Source organism: Acomys minous (genome assembly GCF_964271855.1).
Source record: "Acomys minous genome assembly, chromosome: 9".
Lineage (NCBI taxonomy): Eukaryota > Metazoa > Chordata > Mammalia > Rodentia > Muridae > Acomys > Acomys minous.
In genome coordinates, this window is record NC_140490.1 from 83,471,188 (window position 1) to 83,488,898 (window position 17,711).

The following is a 17,711-nucleotide window of genomic DNA, read 5'->3' on the forward strand; positions in this document are numbered from 1 at the left end:
CCTCTGCCTTCCTGAGTGCTGGGATTACAGGTGTGGACCACCACACCCTTTCTTTCTTTCTTTCTTTCTTTCTTTCTTTCTTTTTAAAATAAAGTCTCACTGTGTAGCCCTGCCCTGTCCTGTCCTGTTTTGGCCCAGGCTATGCTTGAACTCAGACTTCTACCTGTGTCTGCTCTTGAGTGCTGGGATTAAAGGTGTATGCTACCATGCCTGACAGTTTAAATTTTTTATTTTTGCTGTTTTTTTTTTTTGTTGTTGTTGTTGTTGTTTTTTTAGGCTGGATCTGGCTCTGTAGTCCAGGCTGCCTTAAACTCCTAAATCCTCTGCCTTAGCCCCTGAGAACGAGGATAGGCATGCATCGTCCTGCACTACACTATGGTCCTCTTATGTTCCACCTCTTTCCTTCTTCCATCCTTTCAACCTCCTGACACTAAATATGAGGGGGAAAGGATAGAGAGGAAAGGAGAGATCCCTGTTAGAGTCATGAGTTGGAAGACTAGTTCTCGCCGATTGCGACATCAAGTTCCTTGGGGCAGGTTTGATCTTTGCTGTCAGGATATCTAATTTCTTCTTTGCTGTGACTACTTAACAAGCTGCGAGCAATGAACCACCAACCAGCAACCTAGGCAACCTCTCTGGGCCCTAGCATTTATATATCCTCGGAAAAGTTCCCAGAATTCCAAATGTCACACAACTGCAGAAACTACCTGCAGCTAGCAAAATCATGCCCTCGCCAGAACACGAGGCAAATCATAGTCAGCTGTAGTGGACAACTCGAAGCAGTTCCATATCCCTATACCTGGCATTAAAATGAAAACATATTCTTATAGTATTTCTGTGGGTTTTAAAAAATATTTATTTATTTATTATTATGTATGTAGTGATCTGTTTACATGTACACCTGCAGGCCAGAAGAGGGCACCAGATCTCATTATAGATGGTTGTGAGCCACCATGTGGTTGCTGGGAATTGAACTCAGGACCTTTGGAAGAGCAGACAGTGCTCTTAACTTCTGAGCCATCTCTCCAGCCCCATATTTCTGTGTTTTTTAACAAATGAAAATTCGCCAGGCGTGGTGGCACACGCTTTTAATCCCAGCACTCGGGAGGCAGAGGCAGGCAGATCGCTGTGAGTTCAAGGCCAGCCTGGTCTACAAAACAAGTTTAGGACAGCCAAGGCTACACAGAGAAACTCTGTCTCAAAAAACCCAAACCCAACTGCTCCCCCCCCCCCAAAAAAGATAAAAGGAACCAAAATTTATCCCAGTGCTCAGAGAGGCAAAGGCCAGCCAAGGCTACACAGAGAAACAAACAAAAAGAAAGTAAAAAATTAAAATAAAAAAGAGCCCTAAATTCCAAAACTCTCACTACACAGGGCAGCAGGAAGGCTCAGTGGGTAAGGAGCTTGCTGCCAAGCCTAGCCACATGGTGGCGGGCACCAACTCCTTGTGTTGTCCTCTGACTGCCACACACATGGTGCATACACATGTGAGACAAACTAGTGCAAATGTAGTGAAGTCATTTAAAATGTGCCCATTTGCACTCAGTCTGTACTCACAGCATCTGGCCTTCATTCCTTCACTAAGATGTTTGTCCATGGTCTGCCTAGCCACCTGTCCCCTCAGGGCAATGTGTGACTCTTGTGTGGCTATGTATTTCCCTTTGTCCCCAGGTGGCAGGTGATTATGGGTCAGACACAACAGTAACATCAGAATTCAAGGTGGTGGGGCTGTTGACGGAGGGCTGAGTGCTGTGGAAGGCGGTGGTGTGCTGCTGGGGATAGGTCCTTGGATCTGCAGTCTTGATTTCTTCTAGGGAAAGAAGGTGGAGAGGCTCCTGTATCCCCCTGTGCTGGGGCCTTGCCTTTGGCAGAAGCCAGTGGCCTGGTTATTTCTGCCATCTGTAGCCTCCTTGTTGTCACCTTGGCTTCAAGCCCTAGACCTCAGGACTCTAGGAGTCCTCACTGCCTGCCTGCCAGGCCCAGCCTGTGCCTTGGGTCTCCAGGCATATCTGAGGACTGGCTCCAATGGTGATGAGTTGGGATGGTGTGGTCAGGGGTCCTGCTGCCTGGGACAGGGTGCAGAGTGTGGCCTTTCTTGTCTTCCTGGCACTGTGGCCAGCACTGGCCTCATCCGTCTTCTTGACAATATCACCACCATGCCTTGCGCCAGCCTCTGTCTGAGTCTCCCTGCCATGCTTCCTATTGCCTTGCTGGGGAGTTGAGGGGGCCTGGGGGCCTGGGTTCTTTGTTACATCGCATCAAAGGGTATCAGTAAGCCTGTGTGGCCTGTCCCTGATCATCTGTCTTGACCCCTCTGAAAGACAGTGGATGCTAGAGGAGTCACCCCCTGGAGCCACTTGGCTGTCTCTGTGATCCTTTCAGCCAGGGCTTCATTGAGAGCCCAGGACTGTGGCCTGATACTAATGGCTGACATTCCAAGGGCTCTGGGAAGAGACACGGATGGGCCTGGAAGCTCACTGTGGAAGTTCCTCCTGTTCCTGTGCCTGTCTAGGGGCTAAGAGGGGTCTACAGCAGCGCTGTCCTACCTGGGTTGCCTTTTTGGGGACTTGGCCTGGGGAGGAGTGAGGAGTCATGTGAGGTGTGCTCTTTTTGACTTTTAGCCAAACTGGCAGTGCTGCCTGCTGAGGCAATGGCTTTGTTTGGCCCCTTGGTCTCCCTGGTGGCTGGTCTGGACTGGGTGGACATGGACACCCTTATGGACAGCGTTAGGACCTGCATACTGTGGTAGAGTTGATGCTGCAGACCTACTGGGAAGATTTTGTTTGGAGAACAGCACTCTAAAAGAGCTGTGATGCTGAGCAGTGGCCATCCGCTCAAGCATGTCAACTCTTCACCCACCCCACAGCCCTCTCACACTCACATGTGCCCAGTGCCAGCTCAAGAGCAGGCTCTTCCATGCCCAGTGTGGTTGCTCTGTCCCTGTGATACCAGGCAGACGCTTCTGTTGGCCACGAATGTCTGAGGAAGTGTCTGCTCAGACCCTTGCCTCACCATTTATGGCTTGTCTTTGCTTGAGTGGCAGTGTCCTGAATGCTGGTCTTTTGTCTTCTTGTTGAGTAATAAAGACTCCTTATGTGTTCTGGATGTTGGTCTTTTGTCTTCTTGTTGTTGAATGATGTCTTAGTTATGGTTTCTTTTTTTTTTAAAGATTAATTTATTTATTGTATATGAGTGCTTTATCTGCAGAAGAGGGCACCAGTTTTCATTATAGATGGTTGTGAGCCACCATGTGGTTGCTGGGAATTGAAGTCAGGGCCTTTGGAAGAACAGCCATTTTTTTTTTAAAAGATTTATTTATTATTATGTATACAGTGCTCTGCCTGCTATTACACCTGTAGGCTGGAAGAGGGCATCATATCATATTATAGATGGTTGTGAACCACCATGTGGTTGCTGGGAATTGAACTCAGGACCTTTGGAAGAGCAGGTGGCGCTTTTAACCTCCAGCCAGTGTTCTTAACCTCTGAGCCATATCTCCAGCCCCTATAAAGCCTGATTTTACAGAAGCATTTTCCCAATGGAGGCTCCCTCCTTTCTGATGACTCTAGTGTGTCTAAAGTGGATGTGAAACTGGCCAGCACAAATGGTGAGCTCTTTGTATATTTTGGATGCTGGCCCCTTGTTTTCTTGTTATTGAGTGATGAAGACTTTTGTTTGTTTTATTTTTTGAGACAGGATTTCTCTATGTAGCCTTGGCTGTCCTAGACTTCGCTTTGTAGACGAGGCTGGCCTTGAATCTGCCTCTGCCTCCCAAGTGCTGGGATTAAAGGCGTGCGCCACCATGCCCAGTGAAGACTTTATATGTTCTGGATGCTGGTCTTCTTAGGCCTGTGGCTCTCAGGTATTTCCTAGGCTGCCTCTTCCTTTTATTATGTCAGCCTTTGAGTTCAGAGCCCAGGACATGTTTTCTCTTACATCTTTTCTGAAAGCCACCTGCTTCAAGGCCATAACTATTCTTAGAGTTTGATGTTTGATTTTAAAATTTGGTCTGGATCCATTTAGAATTAATTTTGTGTGTGGTGTGAGGTCAGGGTCTAAATACATTCTTTTCCATGTAGATTGCAGGAACTTTTCTTGAACAAAACCTAACCCTACCTGTTGATGGGTCTAGTCTCAGCACAAACCTTCAATGTGGATATATTCAGGAACCTTGTCTCTGGTAGCTCTTGCATGCCCTTAGCGAGGGCCAGGTCTTCATTACTGTCGCGCTTGGGGTTAGGGCCCACCACCCGAGCCACCCCTCACCTGTACTTGTTTAATTTTTGGAGCATTCCCATCCCGAGCTGTCTGACATTATTTTCTGCTGAGTTGATGGCCAGCAAGCTCTTGTCTCCACGGACAACCCCGTCCCCACTCCCCAACCCCACTCCAACTGGCAGCCCAGTTCCGTCCTTTACCTGGGTGCTGGGGTTTGAATTCAAGTCCACGAGCTATGCAGCACGCATTCCGACCCACAGAGTTCTCTCTCTGGCCCCTCTGCTGGCTTCTCTGTTCTTTCCGCCAGACAGGTTGTGAGCTGGTGCTGGGACAAAGTCAGGAGGAGCCCCAGGGAGAGAGGGGCAGTCTCCAGACGGGGGAGGGGAAGGAGGAGGGCGGATTTGCTGCTGTTGGGCCTGGGAAGACTGAGCCAGGGGATCTTGAAAACAAGGTGACAGTGGGGTATGGTGTTACATGGCGTTGGGTGCTGGGAGGGAAGTTGTCATTCTGACACTATTTAGAAAGTGGGGGGAGGGGACGAGTTTCCCTCAGGGATGGACCACGTCAGGCAGGACTGGACATCTGAGCAGAGGTGAAGGCAGCTGGAGCCCAGGACATTGTGACTGGGGCATATGGTTGCAGATTGGTAAACTCAGCCACAGGCTCCTGTCACAAGGTCCTGGTGCCACAGTGGCACTTCCTATCACCGAGCCCTGAGCATTTGGGTCCCTGTGCACTAGATGGTGGCTTACCAGCGGGGACTGCACTGACCTCCCTCTAGAGGTTAGGGACTTTGAAAGGAGCCAGACAATTTGCTTTTTGAGGCCAAGTATTATGTAGCCCAGGCTAGCGTCAGGTTCCTGCCCTCCTTCCTCCACCTCCCAAGTGCTGGAGGTAGCAGGCATGTACCATCACACTTGACTGAATTTGAAAATCAGTACCTGTCTGTGGCTTCTGGCTTCCAGAAGCTTCTCCGCTGTCATTTGACTGCTCCCAGTTCTCACTGCATTAGCTCACAGTGGGCCAGCAGAGAGCTGAGGACAGTTTGCATGTTGTTGAGAAGTGGCAAGGGCCAGACAGGGCTGTGCCAGGTCACTGCCCCTGGTGGAGGCGGTGCTGGAAGGACCGGACAGGCAAGGACTGCAGCCCTGCAATTCAGTCATCAGCTTTCATCTGCACCTTGCAGGACGCTGCTGCTACTGGAGGGGCCTGACAGGAAGCAGCCCTGCCTGCTTCTTTGAGCCCAGGTCATCTGGCCACCTAAGTCCCCTGGAACCTCCTGGAACACCCAGGTAAGTACATTGGCCAAGCCCAGGTGATTTTCTGGGCTCTGGGAGACAGGTTGACTGGCCTGAGTGTGGAGCCTGAGGTTGGGCCTGGTGAGGCCTGGTGGCCTGTAAGTGGAGTCTGTGTTCTTGTACAGTGCTAACTGAGGCTTCTCTCAGCACTGGTCCTGAGGGTTCTCTTGCACTGAGGTGGGACCTGCAGCTTAGGACCACCTGCCCTGCACCTCCATCTCTGGAACACCTTCTGTGGGCTGTGAGGTTTGTTCCCATTATCCACCTCCAGCAAGAAGTCGGGGTCAGGCAGCGGGCTGGGGTCTCTAGCAATGGGAGGTGACTTTTGAAACACTGTGGAAACGGTGGCTGTAAGCCATACATGGTGATGTACTCTTTTAATCCCAGAGGCAGGCAGAGCTCTGAATTTGAGGCCAGTCTGGGCTACATAATAAGTTGTAGGACAATCAGAGCTATGTAGTGAGACCCTGTCTTAAAAGAAAAACAAACAGCAACAATGAAACCCCAGTGCATGTGGGGCTGGAGTGATGGTTTGGTTGTTAAGAGTAATGGCTGCTCTTCCAGAGGACCAGGGTTCAGTTCCCAGTGCGTGTCAGGGCCTCACAACTGTCTGCAGCTGCAGCTCCAAGGGATCCAACATTCTGGATCTGCAGGCACCTGTGCTCACACGCGCACACTGCCAAGTGGGTTCACTGCCACCTCCCTGGCTCAGGCATGGGTCCCGGTGAGGTAATTGTGCAAGGCCATTGAGCTGGGCGGGCTGTTGCAGACTGGAGCTGGGGAGGCTTTTCTGCTTGCTGCTGACAGGGAAGCCACAGCACAGAAGGGCTGGCCTGCAGGGCCAGGCTGTAAGCATCTTAGATGGGCAGGCCCTCAGGCTTTGGGGTCTCCGATTGCTTTGAGCTTTATTGGCTCACAGCTGGTACAATGGAGCCTTGTACCAGAGATTACTGCCTGTGGGGCTCAACATGGCCGGAGCCACCATCCCCACAGGCAGCGTAGATCACTGTTGGGCAAGAGGCAATGGACAGGTGGGCCTGGCTTTAGAAGTCATTCTTTTCTTTTTAAAAGAAACCATTAGAGGGTATAGATGGTTTTGAGCCACCATGTGGTTGCTAGGAATTGAACTCAGAACATCTCTAAGAGCAGACAGTGCCCTTAACTGCTGAGCCATCTCTGTAGCCAGGAAGTCATTCTGTCTTAGCCTCCTAACACACTGCTTTTGTCCTTAGCTATGCCCCAGGCAGCCTTTGCCCTTAAACTAGGTACACTGAGCCAGGATGAGCAGACCTGGAGCAGAACAGTGAGTGCTGAGCCTGGGTTCCTCTCCAGCTCCAAGGAGGAAACTAAGGAGTCCACAGTGAGGCCTTGCCCAGCGATGGTCCTCTGTACAGACAAGGCCCAGCAGGTCTTGCAGGCCCTCCTCTGTCAGGAGAATCCACTTGGTCCCCTGCTAGGAGCGGATAGCTCAGTGGTTTGCAGTATATTCACAGAGTAGTGCCACTATCACCACTGTCTAGTTCCAGAACATTTTATTACCCCAAAAGGAAACCCTATCCCCAGGGGCAGTTACTTACTTCTCTCCCCCGCCTCTAGCACCCACAAATCTGCTTCCCATTTGTCAATAGGACATTTCCTATGAAAGAAAGAAAGAAAGAGAGAGAGAGAAAGAAAGAAAGAAACAAGGAAAGGGAGAAAATGTCTTATAGACTTGCTTACAGCTAGATCTTATGGAAGCATTTTCCTTTTTCCCTCCTCTTCCTCCTCCTCCTCCTCCTCCTCCTCCTCTTCTTCTTCTTTGATTTTTTGAGACAGGGTTTCTCTGTGTAGCCTTGGCTGTCCTGGACTTACTTTGTCAACCAGGCTGGTCTCGAATTCATAGTGATCCGCCTGCCTCTGCCTCTCAAGTCCTTCTTTATTTTTATTTCTTTGTTTATTTTTATTTTTTATTTTTTGAGACAGGTTTCTCTGTGTAGCCCTGGCTGTCCTGGAAGTCCTGCTGTAGACCAGGCTGGCCTCAAACTCACCGAGATCTGCCTGCCAAGTGCTGGCATTAATGGCACGTGCCACTCACCAACTGCCAGGCTAGAGTCCTTTTAAATTGAGGTTCCCTTGTCTTAGATAACTGTAGCTTGTGTCAAGTTGGCATTAAATTGGTTTTTGTGTCTCTCGCACTGAAGCTGATCTCCAGGTCCCTCCATAATGTGGGTGTCTGAATTTCACTCTTGTTTAGGGCTGCTTGGTAATCCAGTGTGTGGCTGGGCTACACTTTATCCATCATCTACTTTGTTTCTGTTTTTGGCTACTGTGTGCAACATGAAATCACAGCATGGACTCTGGTTTGTGGTGGCAGTGGCTTTGGGCTGTGGTGTTTGAATAAGAATGACCCCTGTGGGCTCACATAGTTGCATAGGCGGGATTAGGAGATGTGGACTTGGTGGATGTGTATCACTGGGGTGGGCTTGGAGGTTTCAGCAGCCCATATCTGCCTAGTATCTTTCTCTCTGTGCCTGCTGCATGTGAGTCAGGACATAAAGCTCTCAGCTCCTGCTCCAGCACCATGTCTACCTGTGTGCTGTCATGCTTCCCACCGTGATGACACTGTATGCAAGCCCCTGATTAAATGCTTTTTTAAAAAAATTCAGAGTTGCCGCAGTCATGGGACTCCTCACAGCAATAGCACAGTGGCTTTTGGAGCTCCAGGCAGATCCCAGTGGCTGCTCCACCTTCCATCCTTAGCCTCAGTGAGAGTGCTCCTTGCCTTCACAGAAACTCCTGAATCAGCATCCAGAGTTACTTCCACCTTCTCAGAGTCTGATCTGTGCTGTGACAGCTGGTGGCAGCTGTGTCCTGCCCTTGGCCACAGCTCAGTCAGAGCTCAAGTCAGACTCACACTTTAATCCCATTTTGCCTCCCGCCTCTGCCTCCCGAGCAACCCCCAGACACCTGCTCACAGTGCCTGCTTACGGATGGCTGCAGCTGAGCCAGCTCTAGAGAACCCTGTGTGATGTTGCAGGTCATGGCCCTTGTTCCTGTGCTGCCGTGACCAAGATTGCATCTTTTATTTCCTCCTTAAACAGACAAGAGAAGGGGGCTGCAGAGATGGCTCAGCAGTTAAGAGCACTGCTCTTCCAGAGGACTCAGGTTGAATTCCCAGTACCCACATGGCAGCTCACACTGTCATTGGATCCAGGGGATCCAGCACCCTCACATAGACATTCATGCAGTCAAACATCAATGTACGTAAAATTAAAATAAACATAAAAAAAAAAAACTCCAACTAGACAAGAGGAATGTGGAAGTGGCTCAGGCCTTCACGGACAGGGACCTGCCTAGCAGTTCCCTTTCACCTCTGGTGGCTTCCATCCAGTCCCCCAGGAGGCAACACAGGGGTGCTGCACTTTGTTTGCATTTGGGGTACTGAGGCAGGAGGACAACTGCTGGGTCCCTGCTGTAGAGAGTAGCTTCCTATCTGCCGCCTGTTACTCCTGGGGCAGTGAGAGGGTCTGTCCACGTGGCTTGTTTGGAGTAGAGATGTTGGCCTGGATGTCCCCTGTACCTTCTGTAAGCATGGCAGGTCCCTGCAGTTCCGTGACAGCACTGAGTATTGCTTTTGGGACTGCGCCATCCCTCACCTGGCCTCAGGGAGTGCTTGGTCTGGTTGGCCTGTCTCCTCCTGGTGCTGTGCCAAGCCCATGGCCTACTCGTTCCTGTGGCCTAGGTGCCCAGCCCCTACATCTCCAGAGTTAAAGAACAAAGTTCCAAGCCCACCAGCCACAGCTCCCAGGTCCTGTCAGCCCCACCTTCATGCATTCCAGCTGACCAGGGGATGCCCTCAGCGTTCATTCTCTCTGCCAGCCTATCTATCTATCTATCTATCTATCTATCTATCTATCTATCTATCTATCTATATTTCCCCACCCGTACCCCCCACCCCCTGAGACAGAGCTTCTCTGTATAGCTTTGGCTATCTTGGACTCTCTTTGTAGACCAGGCTGGCCTCGAACTCACAGAGATCCACCTGCCTCTGTCTCCTGAGTGCTGGGATTAAAAGCGTGCACCACCACTGCCTGCCTGAAAAGAGACAATATCTTTTTTTTTTTTAAATGTATGAGTGTCCTGCCTGCATGTACCCCTGCATGCCGGAAGAGGGCATCAGATCCCAGTGTAGATTGTTGTGAATCACCATGTGGTTGCTGGGAATTGAACTCAGGACCTCTGGAAGAGCAGAGAGTGCTCTTAACCATTGAGCCATCTTGTGCTGAGGGGTCACACAGCTGCGGGAGCAAAAAGAGTGGGACAGACATTGTTCTAGGGGCAAATTGCTCTCCCCTTGCCCTGGGCCCTGTGCAGGTGGGACCTGTCAGGGAACGTACTTCCTTCTACTAGGTGGTTTCTGGAGCTGCAGGGCACCCCGTCTTGGGCCCAGCCATACCCCAGAACCAGGCTCAGGGAGTTGTGGCCACTTCCCTTTCCTGCTGGGACTGAGCTTGAGTTTTGGAACCTTTCAAGATGGTGGCCCAGGCCCATGGCCAGCTGGGATTCAGCAGGGAGTCTGAGGTGTCAGACCTCCAGAGGTAGGGACCTTCAGGAGCAAGAGGGGTTGGGAAGATATCCTTGGACACCTGAGGACTGATGTCTTTAGTGCTGTTTGTGAGGAGCCTACCAGGCTCCTGGCTCTGTGTTTCCTGAGAACACTGCCCATGGCGCAAAGCCTGTGCTGTCCTGGCCTCATAGTACTGATGTGCTGCTGTGCTTCAAGTGGCTGAGCCAAGAGCTGTCACCTGCCCTCTTGGGGGCCCTTGGAGCCTAGCCCAAATTTCCCTAATCCAGGCCTTAGGGACTCTGACCTAGGGATTAAATGTGGGTGGGACAGATGTGTGCAGGTGATAGGATAGTCTGGCCACACAGTGTTCCACTGAGGCAGCAACCATTGCAGAGACCTTCTATGTGCAAACCCTATGGCACGCCACAGTCTGGGAACAGGCCACTAGCAACTGCCAGTCTTGGCCTGAAAGCTCTGGTCTTGACAAGTGTCCCTGGACAGTAAGGAGTGCTTTCCCTGTGGGCTGTAAGGAGCTGTTGCCACTAGGTGGAGCCATTGCATTTCATGCTTGGGAGCTGGCAGTTGGTTGGCTAGATGTCCTCTCTTCCCAAGCCTAGGCTGGATAGGAGGCTTCTACCTCTGCCTAGCCCACGTTCTCAAGATGAGTGGCATTGGAACACATTGTGCTAGGCCCATCAAGGGTGACAGGCACGTGTCCCAGGGGCATTTGAGACCCCCATCTCTGCGCATCCCCACTGGCTGCTGTAGTTAGTAGCTACAGCATGGTGTGTTCTGCCCCATATGGAGAGTCTCAGTGTCCAAGTCCATGGTGCATCTGTGGTAGAAAGTGAGGTGCCTGTCCTACCTGGGATCCTGTGGCACTCCACTTCCAGCTTGTCCAGTTTCTAGTGGGACGTGACCCCTCATCTCCCTGCCTCCCTTGTGATGACACTGCCCAGGTGGCCCTGTGTTCATCTCCATGCCCATCTAAAGAATCCCAGCTGCAAGGTCAGGATTCTCCTGGGAGTGGCATTCCATGGCCAGGACTAGTCCTGGTCCACACCTCCTCTGTGCCTCTGAGGATAGCCTGAGGATAGCCTGAGGGGTCAGCATGGCCCTGGCCCTCTGCTAATTCTCTGCAGCTGGGACCTTCAAGATCCCAAGTCCTTGTCAGGTCAAGGCACCTGCTGTCAAGCCTGACAACTTGAGTTTGCTCCCTGGGTCACACATGGTGGAAGGCAAGAACTCAGTCCTGCAGGTTGCCCTCTGACCTCCATACACACATGTTTGGACAGCACTGCCTGTTCTGTCCTGGCCCTCCCGCCTTTAGGTGGCCAGCAGGTTGCCTGTATTCTGTGTGCTGCAGGACATAGTGCTTTGTGCTCTCCTTATCACTAGTGCCCTGTGTGGGGTCTGCAGTGCCCCCTTGATGGAGCACAGCCCTCAGGTCTCGTCTCCATCACAGCTGCCCACACAGGACCCTGCTGACAATCTGGCTATACCATGGCCATGCTGACTTTGAGCAAGAAACAGAGAGGAGGGAGGGCTGCTGTGTGCTACCCCTAGCTAGGTGGACAGCAGTCCCAGGAAGGAGAGCCTATGTGAGAGGGAGGTGGTGAGTGCTGGGGAGCCAGGACTTCGATTCCTGGTGGTCAGGCCCTGGGATCACCCTGTGGCCCAGGGCTCAGCAGTGTATCATAGAAGAAGCAACTGTGTGCTCCTCACGTTGCCCACAGAAGATGCCCAGTGCTTCACCATTGTGGGTGGCCTGTGAGGCAGTGGAGGAGGGCCATGGTCAGGGCTGCGGTCAGCTGGTAGTTCGGGGCCCTCCTGTGCTCCTCCCACTTGCTCACCCTAAAACTGAGGCTGCTGATTTCTAGGCTGTGAAGTCCCTGAGAGCATGATGTTCCTTCTGCACCACCTTCCCCAGCTCTCATCCTCTGTATGTAGGGTGGCCGGGGGTGGGGGGCGTGGGGGGCGGGGTGCTCAGCAACTGGTGTGGGGCTGGTAGGGCAGTGATGGCCCTGAGACCCCGGGGGTGTGCTCAGATCACCAGCAAGATAGCTTCTAGTCTGTAGGGTCTGCTCTTGGTGTCCTGGAGGACAGCATCTGGCAGCCTCTCTTTTTAAACCATGTGCACCCTGCCCAGTGGGCTGTTGTCCCTCCTGTCACACATGTCACTGTGACTCTGAGGGCTATGTTGAATAGAGCCCCAACCCCTGGCCCAGCTTTCCTCTGTTACCAAGCCCTGCACTCCATTTCTGGGCCTGGTGGCCACCCTGGGAAGTGCATAGGAGCTGCTCTCCCCACCCACTTTGGGACTATCTCAGGGTTCTCTAGGAGGAGAGGACTCTGACAGCCCGTTCTGGATCCTGAGCTGCAGGCCATGTGGCTTCCCAGTGAGGAGAGGTCACCTGGCTGAGAGGAAGGACAGCTTGTCCTGCCATCCTCTAGCACAGGCTGGTCGGAGCTGGCCATGGCTTGGGCTGCCTCAGATGGGTTGGGTTTGCCTTCCTGCTCCAGGCCTCCGTGAGTAGCTTGATGGATGCACTCCAGACTGTAAACAATTGGCCCTGTACACAAATGGGACACTCTCAGCCAGCCCAGGGCATCCTCATGTGTGCACAGGGCTCCTGGGTGGATGTGGTGACCCAAGGCCAGAAGGTCCACACGAGAAGGATCCTGCTGAGCAATGCTGGGTTCCAGGGGCCTCCGATTAGAAAGTGTACAGCTTCTGGGACCCCGTCAGCTTTGGAGGGAGGAGGGTGCCTATGTGTTTATCAGCTGGTGTAACTCTGGCTGGTGGGAGTGATGGGGCCTCATGGCTTGCTGGCTACTCTGACAGCTCTTACCTCCCCACAGGTGTGGCTCTGCTTCGCTGCAGCCATGGGGTCCGAGGACCACAGCGCCCAGAACCCCAGCTGCAAAATCATGACCTTCCGCCCCACCATGGATGAGTTCAGGGACTTCAACAGATACGTGGCCTACATTGAGTCGCAGGGCGCCCACCGCGCTGGCCTGGCCAAGGTGCGTGACGCCATTCCCAAGCTGCTTTCTGCCCAGATGCCATGTGATGCTTCTCTAGCCTCCTTCTTAAACTCTCAGAGGCACTGGGTTCTGTGGGGGTACCTGGACGAAGTCAAGGTACATGTTGAGCAGCCCAGCCTGGGTGCGACACAGAGCCTGCTGCTGTGAGGGACAAGGCTACTCTAGGCCTAGGGGTGGAGGGGGACCTGGTGCCTAGGGGTGGTGGTGCCAGGAGACATCTGCAGTTCCTGATTTTGTGTGTGTGTGTGTGTGTGTGTGTAGGTGTAAGGCCTTGCATAGTAGTGTATACTGACACCTACAGAAGGTTACTGGGGCTACCTTATATCTATTTTTCCTTTTAAAAAAATCCTTGTCTGTATAAATGTGCACATGTGTATTGTACATGTGGAAGCCAGAAGAGGTGTGGGGCCACAGGCAGGTGTGAGCCTCCTGACGGGGTGCTGGGCTCCAAATGCTGAGCCAGCTCTTTGTCTCTTGCTTTATTTCTTGTTTCTCTTCAGTGCTGGGGCCCTGCACTGTGGGGGAAAGGCACACTAACCTCAGGACTCCGTTTTTCTGAAACCATCCAATATGGTATTGAGCCCATATTGAACTCCTGCCTCAGCCTCCCAGGTGCCAGGCAGGCAGGCAGGCCAGCACCCTCACACCTGGCCCATTGATACCTGGAGCAATTTGTGATTGCGTGTTTGAGAGTGCTGTTGATGGGTCCCCACTCAGCCATCACGCTGTTAGAACCTGGTTCTCTGGAGTTCAGCCAGCACCCTCAGAGTGCCAGAGACAGTCCAGAAACCCCTCAGGTGCCAGGAGCCAGTAGAACCTCATCCCCAGACAGACAATGGCGCTGTGTAGGTAACAGTGCCACCAAGCCTGGTGGCCTGAGCTTAGTCCTCGGGAACCATACTCTATGAAGAGGGAGCAGCTTCTGCGAGCTGTCCTCCAACCTCCACGTGTGCATTCATGTACACACACACACACACACACACACACACACACACACACACACACACTAAATGAACCAGCAAAGACCAAAAGCTGCCCTTTAGGGCAGTGATGCCTCCGAGGCAGGCATGCCTTCTGCTGCCCTCCGTGTCCACTCCCACGTTTCTAGAGCTGTCATGCAGTGTCCTCTCCTGAAGTTCCTCATGCAAAGGCCCAAGGAGAGCAGGTGACACAGCGGGCTGGATGGCGCCTGGACACAAGCTCACAGGCCTTAGGCTGTGTCTACTCTCCCTGGCCCCACTGCTATGTTGATCAGGTGTCCTTCATGCTTGCTTTGGCCTTGAAACACTTAGTAGCACCTCATACTTTTCCTCCTATCAGGTAAGGGCACTGCTAGCTGGCTACTGCCTTCTTCTCACTCTGTTTCTGTCTGGACGTGGGGACACAGGTGTGCAGGTGTGTGCCCATGTGGTGCGTGCATGTGCAGGCCAGAGCAGGGTGTTGGGTGCCTTCCTGTGTCACTGCCTTCCCCTCTGCCTGGAGACGGGGTCCCATTGAACTGGAAGCCCACCAGTAGGGCCAGGCTGGCTGCCAGGGACCTGTGTCCATCCCGTCTCCACACGCTCAGCTCTTGCCTGGGGATTTGAACTCAGGCCCTCACATTTTCAGAGCAAATGTCCTTATCCAGTGAGTGTGCCCCCAGCCAGCTGTGCCACCTGCAGATGTGCTTCCATGCATTTTGCAGTTCTGGGTTTGACCTTGGGTTTCTTGTTGAGGATGCCATTGCTCAGCAGACACTGTCCCCAGCTTCAGCTGGAGACTGCCATCTCAAGAAGGCTCTGGAGCTGGTTCATCTGCTAAGCTGCAAGTTCCCTCCACCTCCTTGTCCCCCATAGCTGCAAATTGGGTGACTGTGACCTGCTATAGTCCCCTTCCCCTGCCTGCAGCACCTTTCCACCAGAGAGGCTGTTGTGTGTGGCCATCATAGACTATCCTCTTGGCTTCTGCTGAAGCCCCTGCAAATGAAACCAGCAAATCTTTTTATCTTTTCTTTCTTTTTCTTTTCTTTCTTTTTTTTTTTTTTTTTTTTTGGTTTTTCAAGACAAGAGTTTCTCTGTGTAGCCTTGGATGTCCTGGAACTCACTCTGTAGACCAGGCTGGCCTCAAACTCACAGAAATCCTCCTGCCTCTGCCTCCCAAGTGCTGGGATTGAAGGCGTGCGCCACCACCGTCCTCCTACCACAGCCGCATGCAGGTGCAGCTTCCCTTCTGTCATTTCTAGCAGTGTGTGTCTGTGTCTATCTGTCTCTTCTGCTGTAGTGGGGACCAACTGCCACTTTGGCTGCCACAACTGTCACAGTTGTGGTGCCTGTGTGTGGCAGCACTGGTTTGGGAAAATTAGATCTTTGGGGAACCTGGAATCCTGCCCTTGGGAGCTACATCACCTACACCCTTCTTGGCCCCACAGATTATCCCACCCAAGGAGTGGAAGCCACGGCAGACTTATGACGACATCGATGATGTGGTCATCCCAGCACCCATCCAGCAGGTGGTGACGGGCCAGTCGGGCCTCTTCACGCAGTATAACATCCAGAAGAAGGCTATGACCGTGGGGGAGTACCGCCGCTTGGCCAACAGTGACAAGTGCGTGCTGTCTGCTGCGCTGATCCCCTTCTTTTAGGTCCAGCTGGGGCTGCAGAGTCCCTCACCCGGGCCCTGTCTCTCTCCCCAGGGGCCTTCCCTTGTCCTATATGTGGCCTGAAGGGAGCTTTTCAGTGGAGGGCCTCCATGCTTCCTGCTTGCACGCATCTTGAGGCTTTCCGTCATACTGTGCGCAGACACATGGTCCCCATGCTCTCTGCTCCAGCTGCCCCTGGTTCCTGAAACTCTGTCCCTCCTTGCCACATCCGGCTGTGGCCTTGGGGTTGGGTTCTCAGGCAGCTAGAGGGTGTTGTTCCGCCCAGAGCCCAACCCGAGCACTGCACTGTCTCCAGGTACTGCACCCCGCGCCATCAGGACTTTGACGACCTGGAACGCAAGTACTGGAAGAACCTGACATTTGTCTCACCCATCTACGGGGCTGACATCAGTGGCTCCCTGTATGATGACGTAAGTGCCCATGAGTGCCCGCCATAGGCCTGGCCAACACTGTGGGCTCCGGGGATGGGCGGTGAATGGTTGTCCCTCTTTGCTTAGGACCACCCTGACTCCAGTGGCTTCCACCTGTGGGGTCCTGGATACTGCTTGGCGGAGCTGTTCTGGCTTCTGGCCCAGAAGGCACACTGGACAGGAGTCTCTGTGGGGGTTGGGCCTGTTAGGCTCTGCCTCATTCTGACCTGTGTGTTCACCTTGAGGTCCTGGCCACCTCAGTGGGGGTGGCTGAGGTGTAGATCTGGGAGCCCATGGCAGGAACCCAGCCTGTTGTTGCCACCTGCCACCTTTACCTGGCCAGTGCTCATCTGTGGCTGTACTGTTTAGGCTCAGTTGTCAAGCTCAAGGGGCTACCTCAGGAGCCCAGGGCAGAACCGAGTCAGCGTTAACACCTCCCTGCATGCTGCTGGAAGGTTCTTTTGTTGACATTTTGTGCGAGTGTGCATGTGCATAAGAGGTCAGTGGATAATCTCAACTGTGTTTCTCAGACACTGGCCCTGTTTACCTTGCTTTTTGGGACAGGGTCTCACTGTGTAGACAAACTTGCCTCAACCTCAAGGGGTTACCTGGCCTAGCACCTTGTTTTATATGTGTTTATATGTGGTTTTCTGTGTGTGTGAGTAGTTTGCCTGTGTGTGTGTTGAATCCCCTGGCGCTGGAGCACAGCTGACGTGAGCCTCCATGTGGGCTCTAGAACTGAGCCCTGGTCCTCAGGAAGAGCAGCCAGGCTCTTAAGCACGGAGCTATCTCCCCAGCCCCTCACCCTGCATTGTTTTCTGGTACAGCATCTCATGGAATCTGGAGCTTACCCATTAGGCTAGACTGGCCGTCCAGTAAGCCAAGAGGACCCCCCATGTCTGTCCAGGGCTGAGATTATGGGTATACCCCGCTTTCTATGTAGGAGGTGGGCTCAAGGCCTCCCACTCACTGAGTCGTCTCTCTGGTGTTGAGTGTGTGTGTGTGTGTGTGTAGGCATATGTGTCCAGCCTCTATGTGACTCTGAACTCAGGTCACCAGGCTTGGTGGCAGGCACCTTCACTTCGAGTTCCCTTAGTGTCTGTGATTGTTTCTCAAGGCAGTTTGCCTGGGTATAGCTGACAAGCCTCACAGCACAGCAGTTAGAGTCATGGGGTTCACTGTGCTCTGGTGCACCCACTGAGCTGTACAGCTTTGCCTATCACTCCTGAAAACAAACTTAGCCCCACGAACAGTCACTCATCCCTCCTAAGACTGACATCTAGGAATCTACTTCTGTCAGGTCATCTTCTGTTTAATTTTAGTGTCCCATACTGTGGCTTCTTGTGTCTGATTCTCCATGTTCTTGGGGTCCCTGCACACTAGCATGTGGAGGGACCACCCAGCATGTCCCCAACTATCAGGTGTGGGCCACGCCCTGCTTGGGCTCCCAGAGGTTAGGTAGCTGTGTGTGCTGTTCAGGTCCATGTGGCCGAGGGCTCTGCTTCTCTGGGTGGGTCTGCTCTCAGCTGCCCCTCAGAAGCTCCTGCTTCCCC

The 17,711-nt window shown here is 52.8% G+C and overlaps 1 protein-coding gene across 3 annotated transcripts in view; it reads left to right on the forward strand.

Annotated features, from left to right (window-relative positions):
* Positions 1-17,711, forward strand: part of KDM4B (lysine demethylase 4B) — an 82,751-nt gene that overhangs the window by 11,869 nt on the left and 53,171 nt on the right. For all 3 annotated transcript variants that reach the window (XM_084794345.1, XM_084794346.1, XM_084794347.1), the window contains exons 2-5: positions 5,405-5,510; positions 12,925-13,089; positions 15,518-15,693; positions 16,044-16,158. In XM_084794345.1, coding sequence (XP_084650471.1) covers positions 12,949-13,089; positions 15,518-15,693; positions 16,044-16,158 — 432 coding nt within the window. In that variant the 5' untranslated portion in view covers positions 5,405-5,510; positions 12,925-12,948. The remainder of the gene's footprint in view (positions 1-5,404; positions 5,511-12,924; positions 13,090-15,517; positions 15,694-16,043; positions 16,159-17,711) is intronic.